This window comes from Stenella coeruleoalba, assembly GCF_951394435.1.
Source record: "Stenella coeruleoalba genome assembly, chromosome: 5".
NCBI lineage: Eukaryota > Metazoa > Chordata > Mammalia > Artiodactyla > Delphinidae > Stenella > Stenella coeruleoalba.
Window position 1 is genome coordinate 126,006,186 of NC_137150.1, and position 27,387 is coordinate 126,033,572.

Here is a 27,387-nt window from a genome sequence, read left to right on the forward strand (position 1 = left end):
CAAAATACAGCCTTTAAAGAAGCGCATGGTGAGATGTGGTCACAAGCAATCACTCGTCTAGATCTATCTTAATGACTTTTATTTTAATTAAAAGGAAAAAGAAAAATATATCATCTAATTATCCAGGAAGATATATCAGGTTACCTGTGAGCACTTTCTCACTAATGCCTGCAACTCTAAAAACACAAAACTGTATCCTTAGAGATTCTGTTTTGAAAAAAATGTAAGGACATACTCCCTAGAGGCAATGTGTTGTTATAAAAGAATTAGAGGGTCTTCCTTTAAGTCATTTCGCTACAAATTCATCATCCTCTGTGGATTATGTGGTTTCAGTCAGATTTTGCAGTTCCAGGTGGGGGAGAACTCACCCTCCAGGCCCTCACTCCCAAGGTTAGACTGGATATGTGATTAGTCTTTACACATTAGTTTTCCAATGAATTTTCCCATGGAAAAATTCTTACCCAAGGTGGCTGGAATCTGTATACTATTAGCATAAGTAAGCTGCATTACTGATCACTTAACTAGGTATTTTGAGGTGGCCTGAGAACTTAATCACTACAATACCGGAGAAATAAATACTGAGTTATTTACAAATAAATTTTGGGAACAGTGACTGATTTGTTTCTACTCAATCTTTTAAAAGACTTACCTCTTTTTCAATGAGGTCATAAAACAGAGCTCATCCTACAAAGAATGTTTCTCTAAATGCCTCATTACCAATGGGAAAACACTCATCTCCTTCAAAAAGCAATCTCATTACCTACCAATCAACAAAGTGCATTAAGCTGTGGATCAAATTTCATTTTGGAGGAGCAGAGTTCTCCTTTCTTTTCCCCTCTTCAAGACGTGTCATATAGTGTCCCCTAAGGACCTCTCAAGCAGGATGTGTTAAATAAATTCTTACTCTGATTCTACATTTCCAGTGTCACAAGGCAGGCTTGTTCCTGGAACCAGGCAGCCACCAGCGGCAGGAGCCCAGCTTGTGTGTGGGTCAGTGATGCAATACCTCTCTCGCTCTGCTTTGCCAGATGAGAAAGAAGGCATACATGCCTGCAGGGCTAACAGAAAAACACGTTCCAAAATGAAGTGATGCAAGTGACCTGATATCCTAACTACATTAAGTTCAAAACAATTCTTTTACTTTTTTTTTCCAGTTCTAATTTATCTTTCTTTTTTTTTTAATTTTATTTTGAAAACTGAAATATAGTTGATTTACAATGTGTTAGTTTCTAGTGTACAGCAAAGTGATTGCTATACATATGTATATTCTTTTTCATATTCTTTTCTATTATTACAAGATATTGAATATCATTCCCTGTGCTATACAGTAGGACCTTGTTGTTTATCTATTGATATTTTATACACAGTTGTTTGTATTTGCTAATCCCAAATTATCCCTCTCTTCCCTTTCCCCTTTGGTAACCATAAGTTTGTTTTCTATGTCTGCGAGTCTGTTTGTTTTGTAAATAAGTTTATTTGTAACATAATTTAGATTCCACATGTAAGTGATATCATATGATATCCATCATTCTCTATCTAACTTACTCCACTAAGTATGATAATCTCTGGGTCCACCCATGTTGCTGCAAATGGCATTATTTCATTCTTTTTTATAACTGAGTAAAATTCTATTGTGTGTATATATTTATGTATATATATATCCACATATATATATATATATATGTGGATATATATATATACACACACACACATACACACACACACCACATCTTCTTTATCCATTCATCTGTTGAGGGACATTTAGGTTGCTCCCATGTCTTGGCTATCGTAAATAGTGCTTCAGTGAATACTGGGGGTGCATGTATCTTTTCAAATTAAAGTTTTCTCTGGATATATACCCAGGAGTGGGACTGCTGGATCGTATGGTAGTTTTACTTTTAGTTTTTAAAGGAACCTCCATACTGTTTTCCAGAGTGGCTGCACCAGTTTACATTCCAACCAACAGTGTAGGAGGGTTTCCTTTTATCCACACTCTCTCCAGCATTTATTATTTGTAGACTTTTTAATGATGGCCATTCTGACTGGTGTGAGGTGATACGTTATTGTAGTTTTGATTTGCATTTCTCTGATAATTATCAATGTTGAGTATCTTTTCATGTGCCTGTTGGCCCTCTGTATGTCTTTGAATCTTAAAAAATCAAGTTACAAAAAAAAATAAAAATTCCTAGTTCAACCTTAGAATGTATTACTGGGTGTGTAAACCTTTCGTCTGAATGGAAAATAAAGAGTGATTAGAAATTTTAAGTATCTAGAGCTACAATGACCAAATGACCAATACCACTAGCTACGTGTGACTACTGAGCACATGAAATGTGACAAATGACAATGAGATGGTCTGTAGGTGTAAAATATGTGCTAACTTTGAGGACCTTGTATAGAAGAAACAAACGAAAAAGATTGTGAAGTATCTCGTAGATAACTATTTCATATTGGTTACATGTTGAAATAATATTTTGAATATATTGGATTAAATAAAATGTTATTAAAATTAATTCACAAGTTTCTTTTTACTATTTTGACAGTGGCTATTAGAAAGTGTAAGAAGTACATTATGTGGCTCATATTATATTTCTATGGGATAGATCTGAGCTAAAACACAAGAGATTCTGTAACATCCATTTATGGACCACAAAATCATTACCAAAAGCTATGAAAAATTTTTAAAAAATAAGCAATTCAATTTGGCCAATATTTCTTAAAGACCAATGTGCAAAATATATCTGTACATAATTTGCAGCTTGAATCCTAGCAGATAAAAGGAGAAATGACGACAATTAATTGGAAGAGAAATCGCAGTATAAATAAAAGAATACAAAGGAAGAGCAAGGGTAGGAGAAGAAAGAGTATTTCAAGGAAAAGTCAGTGAAGACTTGTAAAGGAGGTATCTTTTGGGGGGAGCATTAAAAAATACATAGGATTTGGGCTTCCCTGGTGGCACAGTGGACACGGGTTCAAGCCCTGGTCCGGGAAGATCCCACATGCAGCGGAGCAACTAAGCCCGTGAACCACAACTACTGAGCCTGCACTCTACAGCCCGCGAGCCACAACTACTGAGCCCAAGTGCCTAGAGCCCGTGCTCCGCAACAAGAGAAGCCACTGCAATGAGAAGCTCACACACCGCAATTACGAGTAGCCCCCGCTCGCCGCAACTAGAGAAAGCCCGCATGCAGCAACGAAGATCCAACGCAGCCAAAAAAAAAAAAAAAAAGTCAAAGCTATCTAGCAGTAACTCTAATACACTGCCTATTAAAAAAGAATACATAGGATTTTACACGTCCTGATAAGATGTAGCAACTTAGAATTGACAAATGTCTTTGTGGTACATTAACACCATTTGACAAAAAAGAAATACATTTTCAAAAGGGGCAGAGAAGTGAAAACAAAAGCTCAGAGAAAGAAATGGCCAAGGGTTTGGGGTTTCATTTAAGGCAAATGAAACCCCCAAATTTTAGTGTAAGGCTAAAATGCAGGCTGGAGCCAAGTAATAAGAGCACTAAATGCCCTTCTGGGGAATTTACACTTTTCTATAGACAGCAGGAACCATCACTTTTTCCCAGCAAGTGTCAATAGGATTGAAAATGCAGAATAGAAACATTACGAAGGCGTGGAGTATTCCTGGGAAAAGAGTAAACAAAGGCTTGTGGGGCAAGAAGAATGAATTCCAAGGGATGGGAATAGAAGTCAAGGTCCTATAAGAACACAGGAAAGTACAAGGGTAACAGAAGAAAATAAGGCATTGATGTAGTAAGGAGTAATCAGCGAAGTTAGTCTACTAGGAGGTAAATGATGGTCTGAACTCAGGAAGTGGTAGTTCAGGAAAACAGCATGGTTGCAGGTAGAGGTGAAGGAGCAAATGACAAAGGAGACTGAAAATAAAAGAATGGATATGTGGATGGCAAATAAACATATGAAAAGATACTTCACATCATATATCACCAGGGAAATGCAAATTAAAACAATGAGATACCACTACACACCTATTAGAATGGCCAAAATCCAGCACACGGATGACACCAAATGCTGGCAAGGGTATGGAGCAACAGAAGCTCTCATTCATTGCTGGTGGGAAGGCAGAATGGTACAGCCACTTGTTAGACAGTTTGTTGGTTTCTTATAAAACTAAACAGACTCTTACCATGTGATCCAGCAACTGAGCTCCTTAATATTTACCCAAAGGAGTTGAAAACTTAAGAGTCACACAAAAACCTGCACACAGGTGTTTATTCATAATTGCCAAAACTTGGAAGCAACAAAGGTGTCCTTCAGTAGGTGAATGGATAAATAAACTGTGTAGACCCAGACAATGGAATATTACTCCTCACTAAAAAGAAATGAGCTATCAAGCCATGAAAAGACACGGGGGAACCTTAAATGCTTATTAGTAAGTGGAAGAACACAACAAGAAAGGGCTACATACTGTACAATTTCAACTATATGATATTCCAGAAAAGGTTAAACTATGAAGACAATAAAAAAAATCAGTGGTTGCCAGGGTTTGGGAGGTTGGGAGAAATGAATAGGTGGAACACAGAGGATTTTTAGTGAAAATACTCTGTATGACACTTAGAATGATAGATGCATGTCATCACACATTTGTCCAAACCCATTTGTCCAATATCAGAAGTGAACCCTAAAGTGAGCTATGGACTTTGGGTGATAATGATGGGTCAATGCAGGTTCACTGATTGTTAACACATGTACCACTCTGGTGGCGAAATTGACAATGGGGGAAGCTATGCACGTGTTGGGGCAGGGGGTATACAGGAAATCTCTGTACCTTCTGTTCAATTTTGCTGTAAACCTAAAATTACTCTAAAAAATAATCTTGAATAAATTTTTAAAAATCCAAGACAGGAAGTAGAGGTGATCAAGTATGTAGATGTAACATAATCATAAAAGGGACGATGGGGAACCAAGAGATGGAGGAAGATAGAAAGAGATGTTGAGGTAGAGGAGAAAATTCATTAGTTTATTCAACAAACATGTATCAAGCACCTACCCAATCGCAGGTACCACGATGCAGAAATTCAAAATGGATGACCGATGACTGTGAAGGGGTCATTTGAGGAGCATGAAGGAGAGTGATGCTAAGAACCAAGGAGAATGGAGTTGGCTTGGATCAATTGCTATATGGAAGGTGATAGGTCATCAAATAGTGATAATTCGGTGTATCTAGTAACATTAAGATCCCAGCTGATGTTACAGCATGAATAAGAAATGGAATTAACTGGTGGGGTTATATGACATGATACATCAACCTTAGAAAACTAAGAAGCAGTTAAAGGGAGAAATTAATTTTTCCCAAATATGGAGAACTGATGAAAATATCTTTAGAAAATGTGAAGGGTGTCAATAAGTCCAGGATATTCAAATGAATATGTAAAAACGGTTATCCATTGGGTCCATCCTGGTCAGAAAGCACCAAAAAAAGAAAGAGGATAATGGACTAAAAGCCTGAATTGGGGAGGTGATTATTATGAGGGAAGGGTGAAATCAGTAGGACATAACTAGTGTTGTAGGTCTAAGATCAGAAGATCATATTTAGAGAGTACTGTCGAATCTGGAAACCCTATAGGTGCAGCATTTCTTAGTGATGACAGAGTTCAAGGGATGACTGTGTTGCAGACAGCAGAAATGGCACATAAATGAAGGTGACTAGGAAAAGCCAGCTACATTTCAACTGAATGTCAATTTGAACAGTGATATAACTGAAAACAGAAATAGGCAAGGTGACCATATGACCTGGTTTTGTCTAAGTCCTTTAGTTAAGACTGTGGTCCTAGTGTCAAATTTGGTTTGAATAATAAATTGTGTAGTTGCCCGAATAATAGGTAATGCAATAAATTAAAAGAAAAAAAAAGTGTTAAAGAACAGTATAATAGTGCCCTACAGTTTGGTGATTGTAACAAAGAAGGCATATAGTAGTCACATAACCAGAGAGATGGGTATAAAAGAAGGTACAGTTACTGACTGATGGTAATAAATAAATGAGGGACTTGAGGCCAGAATGGGAAGCCCTGTGGGTCTCTTACCAGGAATGGTGAGACGGGGTGTAGGAAAAGAAAGGGCCACTGGGAACTATTTCATAAGATATGATGTTAGTAATGCTTTCAATTAGGTCAGTAAGTTGGAAGAAGTGTAGGAGGAAAAGATCAAAACACATTGAAATCTATTCCCAATAAAAAGTAGGTTTTAAAAGACACAAAAGATATGTTAATTGTGGAGGAGGGCCTGACAAAAGTCTGTCACTCTCGGGTAAAGCACAAATACCCATTTTTAATTATAAAAGTCCCTCGTATATAAATCATCATGAATGGCGGGTCACTAACCTTGATACAGGGTTACAAGTACACAGCTAGCTCCATATGATTTTAACAGCAGTCATGGAGCTTTCTTGGTTTACTCACCATTATTTGGGTTGTTTACTAAGTACAGAGTCAATTCAGTAACAAGTGATCAAGTATCCAACAGACCGGAATAAAGAAAATGGCTGAACAACCTCAAATTTCCTTTTTAATACTGATTGCACTGGCATCATATAGTAAGAGGCCCGGTGACAAGACAAGAATCATTTCAAGAAGTCACCCTTAAACTTTCAAATCCAGATATGACTGAGGAATAATATGAAAAAGCTATAAAAATAATAAGAAGTAAGCAACTCCAACTTTAAGACAAAGTGGCAATTAAACTCAAACCAATGGACATTTCTACACCTGGCACATGGAACACAGGTGAGGGGACCAGCCATGGACCAGACAGCAATGCTCAGAAGATTTCCCACTGGCCAGTCCTACTCTCACTGATGTTTCCTGCCACGGGAGAAGAAGAATTTATACTATTTAACTTTCATCTCTTAGAAACATAAAGAAATATTGTAAGCATTCAGTTAACTTATGCCTTATTTCTTTCTCCCGATCTTTAGAATTTGTTTAGCTTTATGCTTGATACATTAAACTCAATTTTTCTAAACCGCGTAAAGAGGAAACACAAAAGAGCTTAACAAACAAGAGAGTCATGATAAAATTGGGCAAGAGCCACCAGAGGAGCCTGCATTATTAACTGATAAGAAATGAAAACTAGGGTACCTCAGTGTACATAGATTCTTATATATTTGTAAAATAGATTGTACTTCTGTAAAATTATTTTTAAAATTCTACAAAATGTTATTAAAAAATCTGTGCCTGACTATATAAAAATCAGAAAACTTTATATTAATTATTATAAGTCTTAAGTTCATATTTAATGTTTTATTTGGAAATCTGTAACACTAGGGAACATCTGAGAAAATACTGAAGGAAAAAGTGAAGTGATATGTCATCATCACCTTTGGGGGATGAGATAGGATGAAACTGATGGCTGAACCAGATGGCCTTTCTAACCAAAAGTTGCTGATTTTATAATTTTATGATCTGACTATAAATGTTTGCCTTTAATTAAAAAAAGAGTCTATAAGTTACGGGATTAAGATTCCAAAGAAAAAAAGATGAAAATATATTTCTTAAAAATCACAAAACCAGACAAAGAACTTTTTTTTAACATCTTCAATGGAATATAATTGCTTTACAATGGTGTGATAGTTTCTGCTTTATAACAAAGTGAATCAGCTATATACATACATATATCCCCATATCTCCTCCCTCTTGTATCTACCTCCCAACCCTTGTATCCCATCCCTCTAGGTGGACACAAAGCACCTGTGCTATGTGGCTGCTTCCCACTAGCTATCTATTTTATATTTGGTTGTGTATATATGTCCATGCCACTCTCTCACTTCATCCCAGATTAACTTTCCCCCTCCCCGTGTCCTCAAGTGAATTCTCTACATCTGCGTCTTTATTCCTGTCCTGTCCCTAGGTTCTTCAGAACCATTTTTTTTTTTTTTAGATTCCATATATATTTGTGTGGGCATATGGTATTTGTTTTTCTCTTTCTGACTTACTTCACTCTGTATGACAGACTCTAGGTCCATCCACCTCACTACAAATAACTCAATTTCGTTTCTTTTTATGGCTGAGTAATATTCCATTGTATATATGTGCCACATCTTCTTTATCGATTCATCTGTCGATGGACACTTAGGTTGCTTCCATGTCCTGGCTATTGTAAATAGAGCTGCAATGAATGCTGTGGTACATGACTTTCTGAATTATGGTTTTCTCAGGGTATATGCCCAGTAGTGGGATTCCTGGGTTGTATGGTAATTCTATTTCTAGTTCTTCTGCTGAAAGATCAGCTGCTAACCTTATGGGGATTATCTTGTATGTTATTTGTTGCCTTTCCCTTGCTGCTTTTAATATTTTTTCTTTGTATTTAATTTTTGATAGTTTGATTAATATGTGTCTTGGTGTGTTTCTCCTGGGATTTATCCTGTGTGGTACTCTTTGCACTTCCTGCACTTGATCATATTAGAGAAGTTTTCTACTATAATCTCTTCAAGTATTTTCTCAGTCCCTTTCTTTTTCTCTTCTTCTTCTGGGACACCTATAATTTGAATGTTGGTGCATTTAATGTTGTCCCAGAGGTCTCTGAGACTGTCCTCAACTCTTTTCATTCTTTTTTCTTTATTCTGCTCTGCAGTAGTTATTTCCACTGTTTTATCTCCAGGTCACCTATCCGTTTTCTGTCTCAGTTATCCTGCTACTGATTGCTTCTAGAGAATTTTTAATTTCATTTATTGTGCTGTTCATGATTGTTTGTTTACTCTTTAGTTCTTCTAGGTCCTTGTTAAATGTTTCTTGTATTTTCTCCATTCTATTTCCAAGATTTTGGATCATATTTACTACCATTACTCTGAATTCTTTTTCAGGTAGGCTGCCTATTTCCTCTTCATTTTTTGGTCTTATAGGTTTTTACCTTGCTCCTTCATCTGCTGTGTATTTCTCAGTCTTCTCATTTCGCTTAACTTACTGTGTTCGGGGTCTCCTTTTTGCAGGCTACAGGTTCGTAGTTCACGTTGTTTTTGGTGTCTGTCCTCAGTGTGTAAGGCTGATTCATTGGGTTGTGTTGTTTTTCTGGTGGAGGGGACTGGTGCCTGTGTTCTGGTGGATGAGACTGGATAGTGTCTTTCTGGCAGGCAGAATGGCTTCCGGTGGTATGTTTTGGGGTGTCTGTGACCTTATTATGATTTTACGCAGCCTCTCTTTGGGTGGGGTTGTGTTCTGTCTTGCTAGTTGTTTGCCATATGATGTTGAGCACTGTAGCTTGCTGGTCATTGAGTGGAGTTGGGTCTTAGCATTGAGATGGAGATCTCTGAGAGAGGTTTCACTGTTTGATATTATGTGCAGCCGATTATGTGCAGCCGGGAGGTCTCTGGTGGACCAAGGTCATGAACTTGCCTCTCCCACCTTAGAGGCTCAGGCCTGACACCCAGCCAGAGCACCAAGACCCTGTCAGTCACACGGCTCAGAAGAAAAGGGAGAGAAAAGAATAAAGAAAGAAAGAAAAAAGTAAAATAAAGTAAATAAAGTTCTTAAAATAAAAAATATATATATTAAAGATTAAAAAAACAGGTAAGAAAGAAGAGAGCAACCAAACTAAGAAACAAATCCACCAATGATAACAAGGGCTAAAAACTATACTTAAAAAAAAAAAAGAAAAGAAAATGGACAGACAGAATCCTAGGACAAATGGTAAAAGCAAAGCTGTACAGACAAAATCATACAAAAAAGCATACACATACACGCTTGCAAAAAGAGAAAAAGAAAAAACATATATATATATATATATATATATATATATATATATATATATAAATCAAAAGGAAGAGGGCAACCAAATCAATAGACAAATCTACCAATGATAATAAGCTCTAAATACTAAACTAAGATAAACATAAAACCAGAAACAAATTAGATGCAGAAAGTAGATCCCATTTATAGTTGCTCCCAAAGTCCACTGCCTCCGTTTTGGGATGATTTGTTGTCTATTCAGGTATTCCATAGATGCAGGGTAATCAAGTTGATTGTGGAGATTTAATCTGCTGCTCCTGAGGCTGCTGGGAGAGATTTACCTTTCTCTTCTTTGTTCTCACAGCTCCCGGGGCTCAGCTTTGGATTTGGCCCTGCCTCTGAGTGTAGGTCACCTGAGGGCGTCTGTTCTCTGCCCAGACAGGGTGGGGTTACAGGAGCAGCTGATTAGTGGGTCTGGCTCACTCAGGCCAGGGGGAAGGAGGGGTACAGAATGCGGGGTGAGCCTGCAGTGGCAGAGGCTGACATGACGTTGCACCAGTCCGAGGCGTGCCATGTGTTCTTCCAGGGAAGTTGTCCCTGGATCATGGGACTCTGGCAGTGGCGGGCTGCACAGGCTCCCGGGAGGGGAGGTGTGGAGAGTGACCTGTGCTTGCACACAGGCTTCTTGGTGGCTGTAGCAGCAGCCTTAGCATCTCATGCCCGTCTCTGTGGTCCGCGCTGATAGCTGTGGCTCGCACCCGTCTGTGGAGCTCGTTTAGGCGGTGCTCTGAGTCCCCTCTCCTCGCACACCCTGAAACAATGGTCTCTTGCCTCTTAGGTATTTCCAGACTTTTTCCTGGGCTCCCTCCCGGCTAGCTGTGGCACACTATCCCCCTTCAGGCTGTGTTCACGCAGCCAACCCCAGTCCTCTCCCTGGGATCTGACCTCCGAAGCCCGAGCCTCAGCTCCCAGCTCCCACCTGCCCAGGCGCCTGGGCAGACAAGCGTCTCTGGCTGGTGAGTGCTGGTTGGCACCAATCCTCTGTGCAGGAATCTCTCTGCTTTGCCCCTGCACCCCTGTTTTTGTGCTCTCCTCCGTGGCTCCGAAGCTTCTCCCCCACCCACCCCCCGTCTCCGCCAATGAAGGGGCTTCCTAGTGTGTGGAAACGTTTCCTTCTTCACAGCTCCCTCCCTGAGCTGCAGGTCCTGTCCCTATTCTTTTGTCTCTGTTTTTAATTTTTTCTTTTGCCCTACCCAGGTATGTGGGGAGTTTCTTGCCTTTTGGGAGGTCTGAGGTCTTCTGCCAGCATTCAGTAGGTGTTCTCCAGGAGTTGTTCCACATGTAGATGTATTTCTGATGTATTTGTGGGGCGGAAGGTGATCTCCACGTCTTACTCCTCCGCCATCTTGAAGGTCCCTCCCAGTTAAAGAACTTTAGCAAATGTTTAAGTTTGTCTCTGACTTCATTTATATAGGAAAAGATGACAAAACACAAAAACCCAAGAAAAACAAAAACCCACAATAACAGAAACAAAACCAAACCTTTCTTAACAAAAATTCAGTTTTAGCTAATGAGTGATGAAATGATTCCTAAATCCCCCCTGCAAATTTCTAAATTACAGACCAAAACAAAATGCCATGTCGTTCACCCAGATCTCAATTCTCTGTAGTACTACCAGTGACCTATTATAACATCAGTGGAATTTTGATCCCAACTCTTGAGAGTGAAATAAAATAGTTAAAATTAACTCAGTGATGCCTGATCAATTATACTAAAATTAAATGGTAGGCCATAACCAGAACAGAACCTCATGGTTAGATTTTTTTCCCATAAAAACAAAATCTGATAGGAGTGGGCAGAGATTATTTAAATGAGAAACAGAAAGATAGATAGATTTATAGAAGAAATAAAACTATGTGCTAGATGTTCTGGCACCTACAAAAGACCAAACATAAAGGCCACCTTACCTCCCATCTGCATAGTCTGTATCTGCTCCACCCCACCAGACATCCGAGTCATCCTCCTCTGCGTCTGCTGAGTCAATATTGTCACTTTCCTCGGCCAGTGGGCAACAAACAAACTCCACCCCTCTGAACTTGTCAATTCCACAGGGCAGCAGCATGCCATAGTCATGCAAGTTGGTACTCTTCTCACTACAGGTCTACAAAAGGTAAGGAGAAAACGGTGAGAGTACTGGAATAGATGTGCTTCATTGTAGGAAAATCTCAATCATAACAACACACAGGCCCAGTGTATCAAGAACCAATTTCACAATGGAAAGAATCATTTGCTTTTCGAGGGGATTTACAACAGAGTTTCTTTAGCACAGGCTTTTTTGGTACCCTTAATTTTTAACTTTGTTACTTATTTAATAAGGATATGTTGTTATACTATAGAAATTAATTAAAAAATAGAATAGAAACTAATTGGGAGCTAAGATGTAGAAGAGGTTGCATTGTGAATAGTTATGGCTTCATTAGCATATCAGGAAGTAGGGGTAGTTTCACGTATATCCCCCCAACCCACTTCTACCTCCCATATGTATGGAAGCCTCTCTCACTCAGACCTATCGCATTCTAGAAATTCTAACTGTCTTGGCTCACTTCCAAAATAACAATCCTGGCAAGAGAAGAAATTATCCTCTGCTATGAATCAGAACTTAAAGTCAATAGAGATTTCTCCTTCAATATCCTTTTGCTTTCCTGGGATTTGCTAAATTCCCACACATTTAAATTAACATAAAGCTTTGAAAGCATCCAGCGGTGACAGATGATAATTCAACACACATAGGTAAACAATGAAATTTTACGAGTGTATTTTGACCTCATAGGAATTAGAGTCATTTCGTTTCTTAGCAACAACAAAAAAAATTTTTTAAACTCAAGAAGAAATGAAAAATGACGTTATCAGATGGGTACTGGGCTTTAAATTACTTAGTTTGTTTTCTTAATATCTGCTCTTAAACATTTTTATATAAAGACAAGGTCACTTGCCAGCAAATTAAAACATATTATTTTAAAAAAGGCAAAATTAATGCTGAATCTTAAGTGGTGTTTTCTGCCTAATAGCGTTAAGGCTATGATGCAATGTTTAAATGAAGGTAGATCAGGGTTTTTCAACCTCAGTATCATTGACATTTTGGACCAGATCATTCTTCAGGGCAAGGGGAGAGGAAAAGCTGTCCTGTTCACTGAAGAATGTTTAGCAGAAGCTCTGGTCTCTGGCCACCAATGCCAGTAGTACCACCCCTTAAGTCAATAATGTCTCCAGACATTGGCTCATGTTCCTGGGAAGGGATGTGGAGTAAAACTGACCCCATTTGAGAACCACTGAGCTAGATAAAGTAGGCTAATTCTAGGAGACTGATCGCATTACAAAAAAACTATACAAATTTACTAGAAAAACCTCATAATATATCAAAGGGACAAAGCAGTTTTGAAGGTAGTAATATCAAAAAGTGACATTTGGGGAATCCCCTGGTGGTCCAGTGGTTAGGACTCTGCGCTTCCACTGCTGAGGGCCCGGGTTTGATTCCTGGTGGGGGAACTAAAATCCCACCAGCCACGTGGCACGGCCGCCCCTCAAAAAAGATGACATTTTATGCTAATTTTTTTATGTCTCTTATCAGCTTTGCCAAAAGCAGGGGTTAGCAAAGCTTACAATTGGTGACATAGACTCATCTACTATGGATCAATGAAGGTGGTGGCACGGCATATGGTGAACACAAAATTGGGTGGCACAACTTAGAAACTGAGCTTTCTAACTGTAGCTTCCAGGTTGGTACAGGACAAGCTATTGTTCTCCCACTGTATTCCCGAACAGATAATAGAGAAAAAGGTTAAATCCTGAAAACTTGGTATATGACAAAAGAAAACAAGAGATAAATTGAAAATAAATTTTAAAAGTATGTTTGAAGGTTTATAGGGAGTATAAAATTGTAGTTTCTAAATTATAAAACATGGCATAGACATAACAAATCTAACTAAATATAAAATACTCACGGATGGTTTTTTAAATAATAATAACTTATTTATCAACACAGCTGTTGCCTCAAGATATCCTCTTAAAATATTCATGAAGTCTTTTATTTTTAACAATAATAATTTTAAAAACATATTTATCAACACAGCTGTTGCCTTCAAATACCCTCTAAAATGTCACTGTCCATAGTTCCTAGGAAGTCTTCACTTTAAAAGTAGAAAGAATGAATGGGTGGGTACCTCTTTGGCAACGGTGTGCCAGTGAAGGTGGGTTTCACAAACATCCATCCTCTCCTGGTGTAAGAATTTGCACTTGTCGGGAACGAGGAGGGCATCACTTACAAACTCACCAACTGCAAGAAAGGAAAACAGCTTCATGTCATCCCGTCTGCATCCCAAGGGTCTTATCCCAGTGACAGTGACAAGGAAAGATGGGCTGAAAGAACTTCAGAGAGGTTATACAGTTTTTAGAATGGTGAAGTAATCAATCCAGGAGAGACCAGTACCTTTAGAATGTTGAGTCTTGCTTCCTAAAACAGCCAAGTTCCTTGCCACATTACCTTGATGGTTAAAATACTTCCTACATGTCTTACGTGAAACTTTAACTTAACTAGTATGAATCTCTGACTGCAAATTAATCATACAAAAAATTGCCATTCAATTGCGACAAGGATTAAAAAATGACAGATTGACACTGCCTAGGCAATCACTGGGAAGAATCAAAATAAATGATTTTCCACTCCTCTTTCTTGGACATTTTAATCTCTTTGTAAGCTAATAGAAAATTTAGCATTTTTCTACTTCCTAAACAAACAAAATCTATATATACACATATGTGTATTATTATTATTTTAATATATGCTTAGTGTTTTTATTTTATTTTTTGATTATCAAGAAATTTAAAGTAATGGTTACTTTTCAAGTGTATGGAATCACAGAGGAAAACAGAAATTCAACTAGATCCATAAAATTTTACTTCTTAAAAAAATATCTAGGGCTTCCCTGGTGGCACAGTGGTCGAGGGTCCGCCTGCCGATGCAGGGGACACAGGTTCGTGTCCCGGTCTGGGAGGATCCCACATGCCGCGGAGCGGCTGGGCCCGTGAGCCATGGCCACTGAGCCTGCGCGTCCGGAGCCTGTGCTCCGCAACGGGAGAGGACATAACAGTGAGAGGCCCGCATACCGCAAAAAAAAAAAAAAAATATATATATATATATATATATATACACACACATATATATATATCTGAAGCAAATACACATATGTGTATTATATGTTTATATACAATACACATATATACACATACACAGAGAGTTCAATTAAATTATGAAAACTCCTTAGACTTTTGCTATATATATTTTTAAAATTGTATATTATGCAAACTATTTTTAGCATTGCTGGTACTTCAGATATAAAGATATTATTGATACATAAAGTCCTATAAGAATTCACATTCTCATAAGGGTGAAAGTTGGATAATTACAACATAATGTATAAGCTGTGGGCTTAATTTTTTTTTTTTTTTTTTTGCGGTACGCGGGCCTCTCACTGTTGTGGCCTCTCCCGTTGTGGAGCGCAGGCTCTGGACGCGCAGGCTCAGCAGCCATGGCTCACGGGCCCAGCCGCTCTGCGGCATGTGGGATCTTCCCGGACCGGGGCACGAACCCGTGTCCCCTGCATCGGCAGGCGGACTCTCAACCACTGCGCCACCAGGGAAGCACTGTGGGCTTAATTTTTATTTGCTTTGCTCACTACAGTATCCCCAGCTTTCAGCATAGATTCTGAACACAGTAGGCAATAAATGTCTTGATGAATGAAGAAATTAAACGCTGTAATAGAGATAAAGTGATGGGCCAACATAGTGAACATATCTGCTTGGGTGTGCTGGGAAAGACCTCAAAATAGAAATAACATTAGAGATGAGCCTAAATGGATGAGCAGGAGTGTGACATGTAGGAAATGAATGGGAAGTTGCAAGATGTAAGGACAGTATCTATCTTGTTTAACGTCCTATTCCCAATCCATGGTCCAGTGTTGGCAAACATGACCATATTGGATGGATGGATGGTTGGAAGGATGGCAAAAGGAAACTTTCTGTGCAAAGAAAGAATAAGGGACAAAGCATATCTGTAGAAGACACAGAAGTTCACTGTGGCTGGAACACATGGTAAGTGGGAAAAAATGTCCAGAAATAAATAAGACTGGAGAAATATGGTGGACTCCAGTTTTAGAGTCTAAGGTTTTAGATGCCATTTTGGACGCAACATAGGCCAAAGGATATTTTAAACAAGAATGATGTGCTCAAGTTTGATTTTCAGGTAAACTCTTTAATCAAGTGAAGGATGGACTAGCGTTTTGAGACCATGAAAGCAGGGAGACCACTGAGTAAGGTACTGCAATCCTTCAAGCAAGACATGCGAGAAGAGATTTAAAGCAACGACTACAAATGAGCAAGGAATACAAGTTGTCCACATATCAGAAAGACAAGAACAATTTTTTTACTTTCATAGTCCGTTACATGAAATCTTCTGAAATGCTACATAAAGAGATAAATGCCCTAAGAAGGGGAAGAAAAAAAACTTTTCACTCCCATTATATAAAAGGGGCTTGTGGGATCTTAGTCCCGACCAGGGATTGAACCCGGGCCCTTGGCAGTGAAAGTGCAGAGCCCTAACCACTGGACCACTGGGGAATTCCCTAAAAGTGTTCTTTAAAACTCTCTTTCTGGGCTTCCCTGGTGGCGCAGTGGTTGAGAGTCCGCCTGCCGATGCAGGGGACACGGGTTCGTGCCCCGGTCCGGGAGAATCCCACATGCCGCGGAGCGGCTGGGTCCGTGGGCCATGGCCGCTGGACTTGCGCGTCCGGAGCCTGTGCTCCGCAACGGGAGAGGCCACAACAGTGAGAGGCCCGCGTACAACAAAAAAAAAAACCCAAAAAAAACAGAAAAAAACCTCTTTCTATAAAGGTGCTTAAATTTTAGTCTGTTTCTAGCTGAAACATGCACGTCTCATGATATTTACGTATTTAGTTTAATAAATAATATTTAGATAAAATCTAAGCAAATCACAGGGGATAAACAGCGTGATCCTGTCATTCCTCAAATCTTTGAAACAATCGGTGGTGCCCACAGCATCGTATTGTGAGTCACAGAGAATGCAAGAATTAATGAGACACGTTGCTCCCAAGGGCTGTGTGCAGTTGGAACTTGGTGAGAAAGGAACCCTTGAGTCCATGGAGTGGCTAGTTCTCCATATGCATCATTGCATCTCAGCTCCCCAACAGCTGTGTGATGGATCTCTTATAATATAAATCTCATTTCCCAGAAACATGTCTAAGGCCGCCTACCTTCAGGAGATTATAACCTAGCCCCAGAGATAAACATTAAGATATAAACTATAAGGAAAGAAATGACATAATGCAAGTGATGTCACATTTTTCTTTTGCTTTTACATAGAATACTGTAAAACAAAAGAACAAATAAGACAAACAAACAAAAAAAAACAAACTAAAACCAGATGAGTTGGAAGAATGGAAAAAAAATCCTCATCCAAAACCAATATACCTTTCTCCAAGTGGACTCTTCATGGTTTCTCAGGGCAGGCAATCAACCATAGCAAGAATACTTTATATCTGAGGCATCCCAATTTTCAAGACCACAGGAGGCCAGAAGCGACCAGTGGCCTGAAGATGCTTGTCTGATTTATTAGCTCTGGTCTGTCAAGCCATACTGCCATATCTACAAATGTCCGAAATACTAAGCAATGTTTTTCTATTTTACAAGTAGTTATCGGGAAAGATTCAATGTCTGGCCCAAAGCTATTAAATCAGTTTATGAGACAATCAGGAGAAGATATCAGATACTCCCAACTTTGTCCTGAAATAGTTCTTGTGGCATAAACTGGGTAATAGCTGCCAGACAACAGTGTCTTGTTTTACTTGACCTTAGGCCAATCTGCTGAGGAGTAGATTTTAATGCAAAGTCAAAGTCACTGAAAGATAGTTACCCTGGTAAAATCTAATGTTCATCAAAAGGACACGTACAGCATTAATTTATAAAAGGATATTTGATTTTTTTTTAATTCGGAAAATGACACTTCATTTCGTAGTGTAAAGATGCTCTTAGGTTTCTAATATTGCACAGAAGCCAAGAAATGTATGTCCCTCAAATGAGATTGTTTTTTTAAAGGACTAATACTGGTTATTTAATAGGCCCTCGGGACTAATGGCAAAATAGAAAACTCATTGTACTCGAACATCAAAATAAAATTCAGCAAAGACTGGATTTTACAACCTTGCTTATATTACTTTCAAAACTGATGACACATACTAGAATGTTACACATCAGAAATTTTAAAGTAATTAAACCAAAAAAATCTGTTAAAATTTTTTTAATAAGGAATTAAAGAGAAGTAGTAAAAATATAACAAGTCCTTTTTCAGAAACGGGTTTAGTTTAACATGGTTTACGTTTCCTCTCTTTTTAATTCTAAAAGCATTATTCTTAAAAACCTATGATATGACAGAGGATTATGTGGGAACTCTCTGTCTTTGCACTCAATTTTGCTGTGAACCTAAAATGGCTCTAAAAAATAGTTGTTTAATTTAAAAAAATCTGATAGTATATATACCTGGAGTTTCCATAAAGAACCATGCACACTTTAATTTTTTTTAAAACAAACCTTCTGTCTTTTTGGTTTGATCCTCAGGTAAAAAAAAAAAAATTAACAGAATTCAAGTGAAAGAGACCAAAATAAATTAAGTATCATAATAAGATAATTAAGTATCATAATGTTTCAGCTAATGCTGAACTTCAGGAATTTGGCACCATTCAATCCTAGTGGTTCAATTCAGTGTACACTGTGCATATTTACTGATAATCATACAACCTGGTTTCTTGTTTCAAAAATTCACAATTTATATTACACACACTGCAATTGAAAGGGAATTTTCACAGCTAAGGAACAAAATCTGTGCTTGGCTTCTTAGCTAAAAAGTCTTGGCAAGGTAAACAATAATGCCAAATTCAGCTGAGACTCTGCAGGCATCAATCCACTGGCTCTTTGGTGGTCTTTGAGAGGATTGGCTTACTTAAATTACCTCATTTTGCAGATGGGAGGGAAATAATCCAGGTCAAGTGGCCTGCCCACAGAGCCAGCTGGCGGTGGAACTGGCCTGAAAATCTGAATCTCTGGCCTCTCCATCCAAGTGTGGTAACTCAACTTGCTGCCATTTAAAGTCTGCTCGAAATGGGTTATTTGGCTAATTCCCTTTGGCTTTTATAAAAGTAGATTCACTTTTGTACTACAAAATACTTCAGTGTTGTGATCTACAATGTGGTCAGTTTGACAATAAAACTGGATTTAAATTAGCTAGCAAGTCATGTGAAACAGCTGAAAATGCATTCTACTGCACAGAATAGAGCACAGGATAAACACAGAAGAGAATGCATGACAAACAGTGGCTTAAAAACACGATGGGAGGGCTTCCCTGATGGCGCAGCGGTTGAGAGTCCACTTGCTGATGCAGGGGACACGGGTTCGTGCCCCGGTCCGGGAAGATCCCACATGCCGCAGAGCGGCTGTGCCCATGAGCCATGGCCGCTGAGCCTGCACGTCTGGAGTCTGTGCTCCGCAATGGGAGAGGCCACAACAGTGAGAGGCCTGCGTATTGCAAACAAAACAAAACAAAACAAAAAAAACACGATGGGATTATTTCTCTGCAATAAGAAGTCTGGTATTGAGGCTGAAGCTACTGCAGATGTTCAATGCTGCCCTCAGGGACTAGGTTATTCCTATCTTTCTGCACTGCTGTCCTGAGCATGTTGGCATTTGTCATGATGTCTTATGGTCACAGAATCTTAAGACTTCATATCCAAGTTTCAGACAGGAACAGGAAGAAAAGGCCAAGGGATGAAGGTTTTTGGGTATGTTTTTTTTTCCCTATTAAAGCTTTGCTGTCTTACATGGGAGGAACACCCTCCCCAGTATCCACATCCTATATGCCATAGCTATGTTATCTGGCACACTAAGCTGCAAGGGTATCTGCAAAAAGTATTTCTGGCTGAGCACACTGTCACCGTGAATTAAAAAAATCTGGAATTCTGTTCGAAAAGAAGAATTGGAAATGAATATTAAATAGGCAAGTACTATGAAATTTGAAGATAGGAATGTATTTTTCAATTTCTTTATGTTCCTTTTCAAGAGACAGATGATTCCAGGAAGAAAATAGAATAGAGCGAAAGTATTACAACTAAAACCAAAGAGACTGTGAATCCATGGCACAGGGAGGGAGAAAAGGGGGGAAAGGACATCAGAGGAAAGAACAGAATTTCTCAAAAGTGAGGCTGCTAAGTTTTTGAGAGTCAGAGTGGGATTGAACAGATTGATTAAAAAAGATTCCAGAACCACACATATGTTCTTCAAGACACAGAAAGCTCAGATGAATAAACTGTGTTTCTATGAATTCACAAAGACTAAAATGGTGTTGGCTAGAAACATCTGAAGTCTTTGTATTTTGGCCCAAGGTATAACCTCTCTTCCTTGTCTCTCAAGAGTTAAGGGAAAGGGGGTGGAAGAACATTCTAGCAATGGAATTCCTGAAAAATGGCAAAGCCTCAGTTTCCTTCCTTGTGCTATACTCTTCTATGAGAGATGAGATGTGGCCCAGACCTGGCTCTCGAAGGTAAGATTCAATAATTCCAGTAATTCTGGACCCTGTGCCCAGCACTGGCCTAAATGCTTCCTGGACATCATCTCACATCACACTCAGAACCACACACCAAAGCAGCTATAATGATCTCACTTTATAAGAGAAGAAGGTGAGACTAAGATGTTACATAATCAGCCCAGCTCACACATGTGGTAAATGGTGGAGTTGGGAGTATGAGTTAATATTCATAAAGCACTCAACTCAGTGCCCACAACAAAGGTGCTCAATAAATTATTTTATTAGTATTATTACTAATACCTTTTCCCCAGTATGTCATCGACCACTAAGTCTTCTCATATTAATACTAATTATAGTTACTTAGAACAGTAACAGCTACTGAAGGCAATAGGGTTTTATTTTCATTACACCATCTCCACCAAGTTATAGTTCTATAGATAAATGGTATTACATTTGAGTATTGCTTATGACGTGAGAGGAAAAAACAGTGGTCCTTAGGGTGGGGTGGAATCCCTAGGACAGGAGAAGTAGGGAATCCGAGTGATCAGTGCTTTCGCCTTTCGCACAGGACTCGCGAGCCCTGGCTGTGGAGGTGTTTCCTGAATCCCCTCCGTTGCTCACTGTCCTTCATTCACTAACTCTCCACTGCATACCTTCTATTTTTCCTTAGTGCTGGGAATACAGCAGTCGACTAAAGAGATGAAACTAAATGGGATTCTGGTGGGAAAGATAAAGCAAAAAAGTAAAAGAGAATGTCAGATGGTAATGAACATTACGGAGATAAGGCACATGAAGGGATAGAGGCTTTGGTGGAGGAGGGGCTAAAGTTTTAAACAGTGTTCAGGGAAAGCCTCACTAAAAATAGGACATGTGAGTGAAGACCTGAGGAAGTGAGGTAACAAACCAACCAAATCTCAGAGGGAGGGACAAGTGCAAAGGACCTGAGGCAGGAGCCTGCCTGGTGGGTTTACAGAATAGCAAGGGGACCAGTGTCGTCACAGATGAATGACAGACAGGAGGTCACTGAGTGGGAGCAGACTGCACGGGGCCTTAAACATTGCCCACACTCTGGCCAGCACCCTGAGGGGCACTGGAAGACTCTGGCGTGGTTTTCTAAGTGACTTATTCTTGCCCAAGCGGGCAAGATTAGAAGGAGGAAGACCAGGTAGTGAGCTGTGGCAGTGATCCAGTTGGGAGATGACAATGGCTTGGACCAGGATGATGGCAGTAGAGATGGTGGGCAGTTGTAAGAGTCTGGATACAGTGTGAAGATAGAATCTAAAGGATTAACTGAGGGGCATAAGAGAAAAAGTGTCAAGGATCTAACTGGTTCCATTCCAGGAGCTAGAAGATGCTTTATACTGAAGACGGCAGAAAACGATTGGGCAAGACTCTCCTAATCTTTCCCAGGGCATGTGCAGACGAGTAGAACATTCCAGATTCATGTACTTAGTAACCTACACTACTGCATCCATGCACATCAAAGTGGGAACTGTAAACAAGCATTCACTCAGGTGATTTTTAATTTTACCATGTCAGACTCTTCCTCTGCTAACATTTTTATTGAATTTGCTCATTACATATTGATATTTTGTAACTTTCACATGTTAACAAATAGGCTGGGACATTTTTCTGGAAGGTATTTGTGTTCAAGAGATGGAAAGAATTGTTACAGAAGCACCCAAAATACTTTTCAACAAACTTTTCATGTGATACAACTGTTATGGTCTTTGCTTCAGAGAACGGGTAGTTACTGGGTTCTCAAAGAGGACATGGGACAAGGGTGAATTACCCATTTGAAAAGATACATGCACCCCAAAGTTCGTAGCAGCACTATTTACAATAGCCAAGACATGGAAGCAACCTAAATGTCCATCAACAAATGAATGGATAAAGAAGATGTGGTATGTGTGTGTATATATATATATATAATGGAATATTACTCAACCATAAAAAAGAAGGAAATAATGCCATTTGCAGCAACATGGATGGACCTAGAGATTATCAGACTAAGTGAAATAAGCCAGACAGAGAAAGACGAACACCATATGATATCACTTATATGTGGAATCTAAAAAAATATATATACAAATGAACTTATTTGCAAAACAGAAATATACCCACAGACATAGAAAACAAACTTATGGTTACCAAAGGGGAAAGGTGGGGGGGATAAATTAGGAGGTTGGTATTAACATATACACACTACTACATATGAAATAGATAACCAACAAGGACCTACTGTATAGCACAGGGAACTGTACTCAATATTTTGTAATACCCTATAAGGGAAAAGATCTGAAAAAGAATACATATATATATATATATATATACACATACACACACACACACACACACATATGTATAACTGAATCATTGTGCTGTACACCTGAAACTAACATTGTAAATCAACTATACTTCAATTAAAAAAACAACAGGGCTTCCCTGGTGGCGCAGTGGTTGAGAGTCTGCCTGCTAATGCAGGGGACACAGGTTCGTGCCCCGGTCCAGGAAGATCCCACATGCCGCGTAGCGGCTAGGCCCGTGAGCCATGGTCCCTGGGCCTGCGTGTCCGGAGCCTGTGCTCCGCAACGGGAGAGGCCACAACAGTGAGAGGCCCGCGTACCACAAAAACAAACAAACAAACAAAACAACAACAACAAAAACCGTGACTGTTGCTATCACCAACATTTCACAGTAACTATCACCAGATAGCAGTGAGAACTGACAGATGGCAGTCTTCAGATCAGAACTGTTTGCCAGATGGCAGAAATTACATGAATCAAGATAAGAAAAAGGCAAAAGAAGTGAAAACTAAACGTTTCCCCTAAATCCTCTCTCTAATTTTTTCAAGTGAATGGAGCCCAGTCTCACGTACATACACAAATGGCAGCTTGTACTAGATAGAAATAGTCTTTTACCCAGGCTCTGAATAACACTGGTCTTAAGATGATGAAAACAGTGCAAAGGACATATGTTAAAAAGACAAGAATAAAATAAACGTTTGTTAGCAATTTTGCAGCTTTTTAAAAGCCTTACAAAGGTATGAGCTAACAACTCTGATACTGTTCAGCAAGTGCACAATTGAACAATTGTGTAAATAGAAGGTGGATGGTGGGACCAGGTTTCCCACTGTTGGAGTGAGAATTTACAGATGAGCAAGGGGAGGAGGAAGAAGGATCCGTGTAATAACAGATTAGAGCTGGAGACATAAGGATGAACTGATATTTAGCTTAATATAGATACAAATGGTTAGCTATAGAAATATTCATACAAGGAGGACTATACACAAATATAACGCCTCACTCTGTCAGTTGAGAGGACTTAAAAGCAAAGATGTTCCAGTAGCAATGAGCACACCTGACGCCCAGATCTCAGTTTTTAATATTATTCTCCAATAAAAGGAACCAGAGCTCCTTAGAGGAATAATGGATTCTAGGATTGGGGCATAAAATATAGAAGATGAGTTGGAGCATCTTGTGGAGAAAAAAATAAAAGAGGGTATTTCAAATAAGCACAGGAGGGCTTCCCTGGTGGCGCAGTGGTTGAGAGTCCGCCTGCCGATGCAGGGAACATGGGTTCGTGCCCCGGTCCGGGAGGATCCACGTGCCGTGGAGCGGCTGGGCCCGTGAGCCACGGCCGCTGAGCGTGGGTGTCCGCAGCCTTTGCTCCGCAGCGGGAGAGGCCACAACGTTGAGAGGCCCGCGTACCGCAAAAAAAAAAAAAAAAAAAAAAAAAAAAAAGCACAGGAGCTTAAACGAATGAGCTCCCAAAGACCAAAACTGGAACAATTTGAGTAATAATATATATATAATTAATAAAGTAGTGTTAGATTATAACACAAAATATAAAATATTTATTTATGAGTCAAAATAACTGAATAAATAAATGGGTGGAAAGAGGCAAATTCTGCCTGTGCAGAATTCCAAATCATCTATGCCCTTGAGGAGGTGAGGCATAATGGTCTTAATTGTGGGCGTGCCTAGTGATTTCCTTTTGAAGAGTTCAATACACAATGGGGAGAAAAGAGCATCTTTATAGTGAAGAAACCTGACAACCACTACCCCAGCCATGCGATCAAAGTCAACAACAGTTACGTATCATGTTGATAATAGATGCCCTTGATGTGATATGATGAAAAGGGCACTTTACCTCTGTAGTCTTTCTTCCAAAAAACCCATAATCCCAGCCTAAGCATGAGAAAATTGCAACAGAGGGACATCTAACAAAATACCTGACCAGTACTCCTCAAAACTGCCAAGGTCATCAAAAAGGAAGCTATGAGAAACTGTCATGGCCAAGAAGGGGCTGAGAAGACCTGGCGAGTAAATGTCATGCGGTGTTCTGGATGGGATCTTGGAACAGAGAAAGGACTTTAGGTAAAAACTAAGGACATAAATAAGGTATGAATAAAGGACAGACTTTATTAATAATAATGTATCAAAATTGGTTCATTAACTGTAACTAATGTACCATATTAATGTAAGATGTTAATATTAGGGGAAACTGGGCAAGGTGGTGTATGGGAACTCTCTGAGCTATCCTGTCAATTTTTTTGTCAATCTAAAACTTAAAGTAATGCTACTTAAAAATATTTGTAGCTTCCGCAACAAATTTTAATAAGGACATACCTATTTACATCTATATCAACATTATGGCCTTCAAAAACTGTCCATAAAATTACTGTCAACTGAAAAGAACTTGTGTTAAAAGATCTTTACTAACTTGGGTTTTTCATCTATGTCATCTAAAATAACTAGACAAAGCTTAGTTTTAGATTTTCTTAGCAAATCTCTTTTTCAATAATTTGTGTAATGTGTGGCGTTTAAATTCTTTTAAAAATTTCAGAATATTCACACATATATCAATAATAAAGGAAATTCTTTGCTTTTCAAGTTTAACCTTGTCTTAGAAATGTAAAAGTCACTGATCACGGAATTCAATTCCTCTTTACAGATTAGGAAACTTAGGCCTGATCTGGTTTCTCTCTAGTTAATAACAGAACCAGGTTCAACTTTGGGCCCTAAATCTATTGGAATGCTCACTATTTCAGCAAAGTGTTACAATATTCCACAAATTCTTTTTCTGGTTTTGTTTTTAAATTTTATTGAAGTATAGTTGATTTACAATACTGTATAAGTCTCAGGTGAACAGCACAGCAATTCAGATATATATATTCTTTTTCAGACTTTTCCCTTATAGGTTATTACATAATATTGAGTATAGTTCCCTGAGCTATACACTAGGTCCTTGTTGGTTATCTATGTTATACAAAGTCATGTGTATATGTTAATCCCAGCCTCCTAATTTATCCCTCCCCCCCTCCTTTCCCCTTTGGTACCTATAAGTTTGTTTTCTGTGTCTGTGAGTCTCTTTCTGTTTTGGAAATAAGTTCATTTGTGTCTTTTTTTTGGATTCCACATATAAGTGATATCATATGATATTTGTCTTTCTCTGTCTGATTTACTTCACTTAGTATGATAATCTCTAGGTCCATCCATGTTGCTGCAGATGACAATATTCCACAAATTCTGAATCATGCCTTCCTCACCAAACCACCCAAGATTAGTTAAGTTACATGTGTTTTTTCTGTTGCCTCTTTTTTATTGCTTTATTACTCATATTCTTGATTTTTATTAATAATGGGTCTTTTTATTACTTATATTTGTAATTATCCCAACATCAGTTAAAAGATGGAATTATGAAAATAATGGTTGTTAAATCTTTCCAGGTCGGGGGTTCTCAAACTTTAACGTGCTTCAGAGTCACCTTGGGATGCTTGACCAGACAGTAGTAGCTCCATCCCCTTCTGGCCCCAAGACCTGGACCTGATCTGGGATGGGTGTGAAAACACACCTCCTCAGAGGGATTCAGATTCAGGTGGTTCATGGACCACACTTTGAGAAATGATGTTTGGAACAGCATTTCTCAAGCTTTAACGTGTACCCGAATCACCTGGGGATCTTGTTAAAATGCAGTTTCTGATTGGAAAAGTCTAGGGTGGGACTGATTCTGCTTTTCTAACAAGCTCCCAAGTGACTGGACTCAGCTGTTCCTTCAGGTAGCAAGGGTGTCCTTAAGATAATCCATTATAATTCATTAAGTGTTTTTTTTTTTTAAGTTACAGGTTATTGCATTATGAAACACTTTTTAGAATGGCTTTTCTTTCTCTTTTTAATAGTGGTAAAATACACATAACATACAATTTACCATCTTAACCATTTTTAAGTGTACAGTTCAGCAGCGTTAAGTACACTCACACTGTTGTGAAACCAATCTCCAGAACTCTTTTCATCCTGCAAAACTGAAACTCTGTACCCATTAAACAAGTCCCCATTTCCCTCTCCCCCAATCCCCTGGCAACCACCATTCTATAATACTTTCTGTCTTTATGAATTTGACTATTCTAGGTACCTCATATGAGTGGAATCATACTGTATTTGCCTTTTAGTGACTGGCTTGGTCTGTTCCTATTTTGAAAAAAATAATCAAACCTTCTACACCTTCCTTCCATAAGCCTGTGTTCTGTCCCATAGATTGGTGACATTGGCACCATCTTAAGAATTGAGCACATTTTCACACATCCCTAAGAGCCAAGTCTCTCCTGTTTTGTCTTTTGTTTCTTTAATCCCAGAAGTTATCACAAAATAGGGTAGAAAGTGTTCTAGATTTGAGGCAGAGGGGAGGAAACTAACTACACAGTGACTCAGGGGATGGAATGATTTCCGTACGTGAAAAGGTGAGGCGAACAAAGCCTCCCGGCCAAAGATGCTCAAATAGGATGAGGAACAAGAATAAAAATTAAAACCCAACATGATTTGGTTGAACTTTAATGGATCATCTCTATTACCACTGAGTAGTTCTGAATACCCGTCTGTACTCAGTTCCATGAAGGATATGAAAGAACTGAGACATAATCCTGCACCAGAAGAGCTTTGAGCAGCCCTGTCCAATGGAAATGTAATGTGGGCCATATATGAGGTTTTAAATTTCTAGTAGCCACATTACAAAAGTAAAAATAAATGGGTAAAATTAATTTTATAATATACTTTC

At 38.9% G+C, this 27,387-nt stretch overlaps 1 protein-coding gene across 2 annotated transcripts in view; it reads right to left on the minus strand.

The window, feature by feature from the left end:
• Positions 1-27,387, minus strand: part of APP (amyloid beta precursor protein) — a 274,061-nt gene that overhangs the window by 147,555 nt on the left and 99,119 nt on the right. For both annotated transcript variants that reach the window (XM_079921899.1, XM_079921898.1), the window contains exons 4-5: positions 13,910-14,022; positions 11,657-11,850 (exon numbers count right to left, since the gene is read on the minus strand). In XM_079921899.1, coding sequence (XP_079778025.1) covers positions 11,657-11,850; positions 13,910-14,022 — 307 coding nt within the window. The remainder of the gene's footprint in view (positions 1-11,656; positions 11,851-13,909; positions 14,023-27,387) is intronic.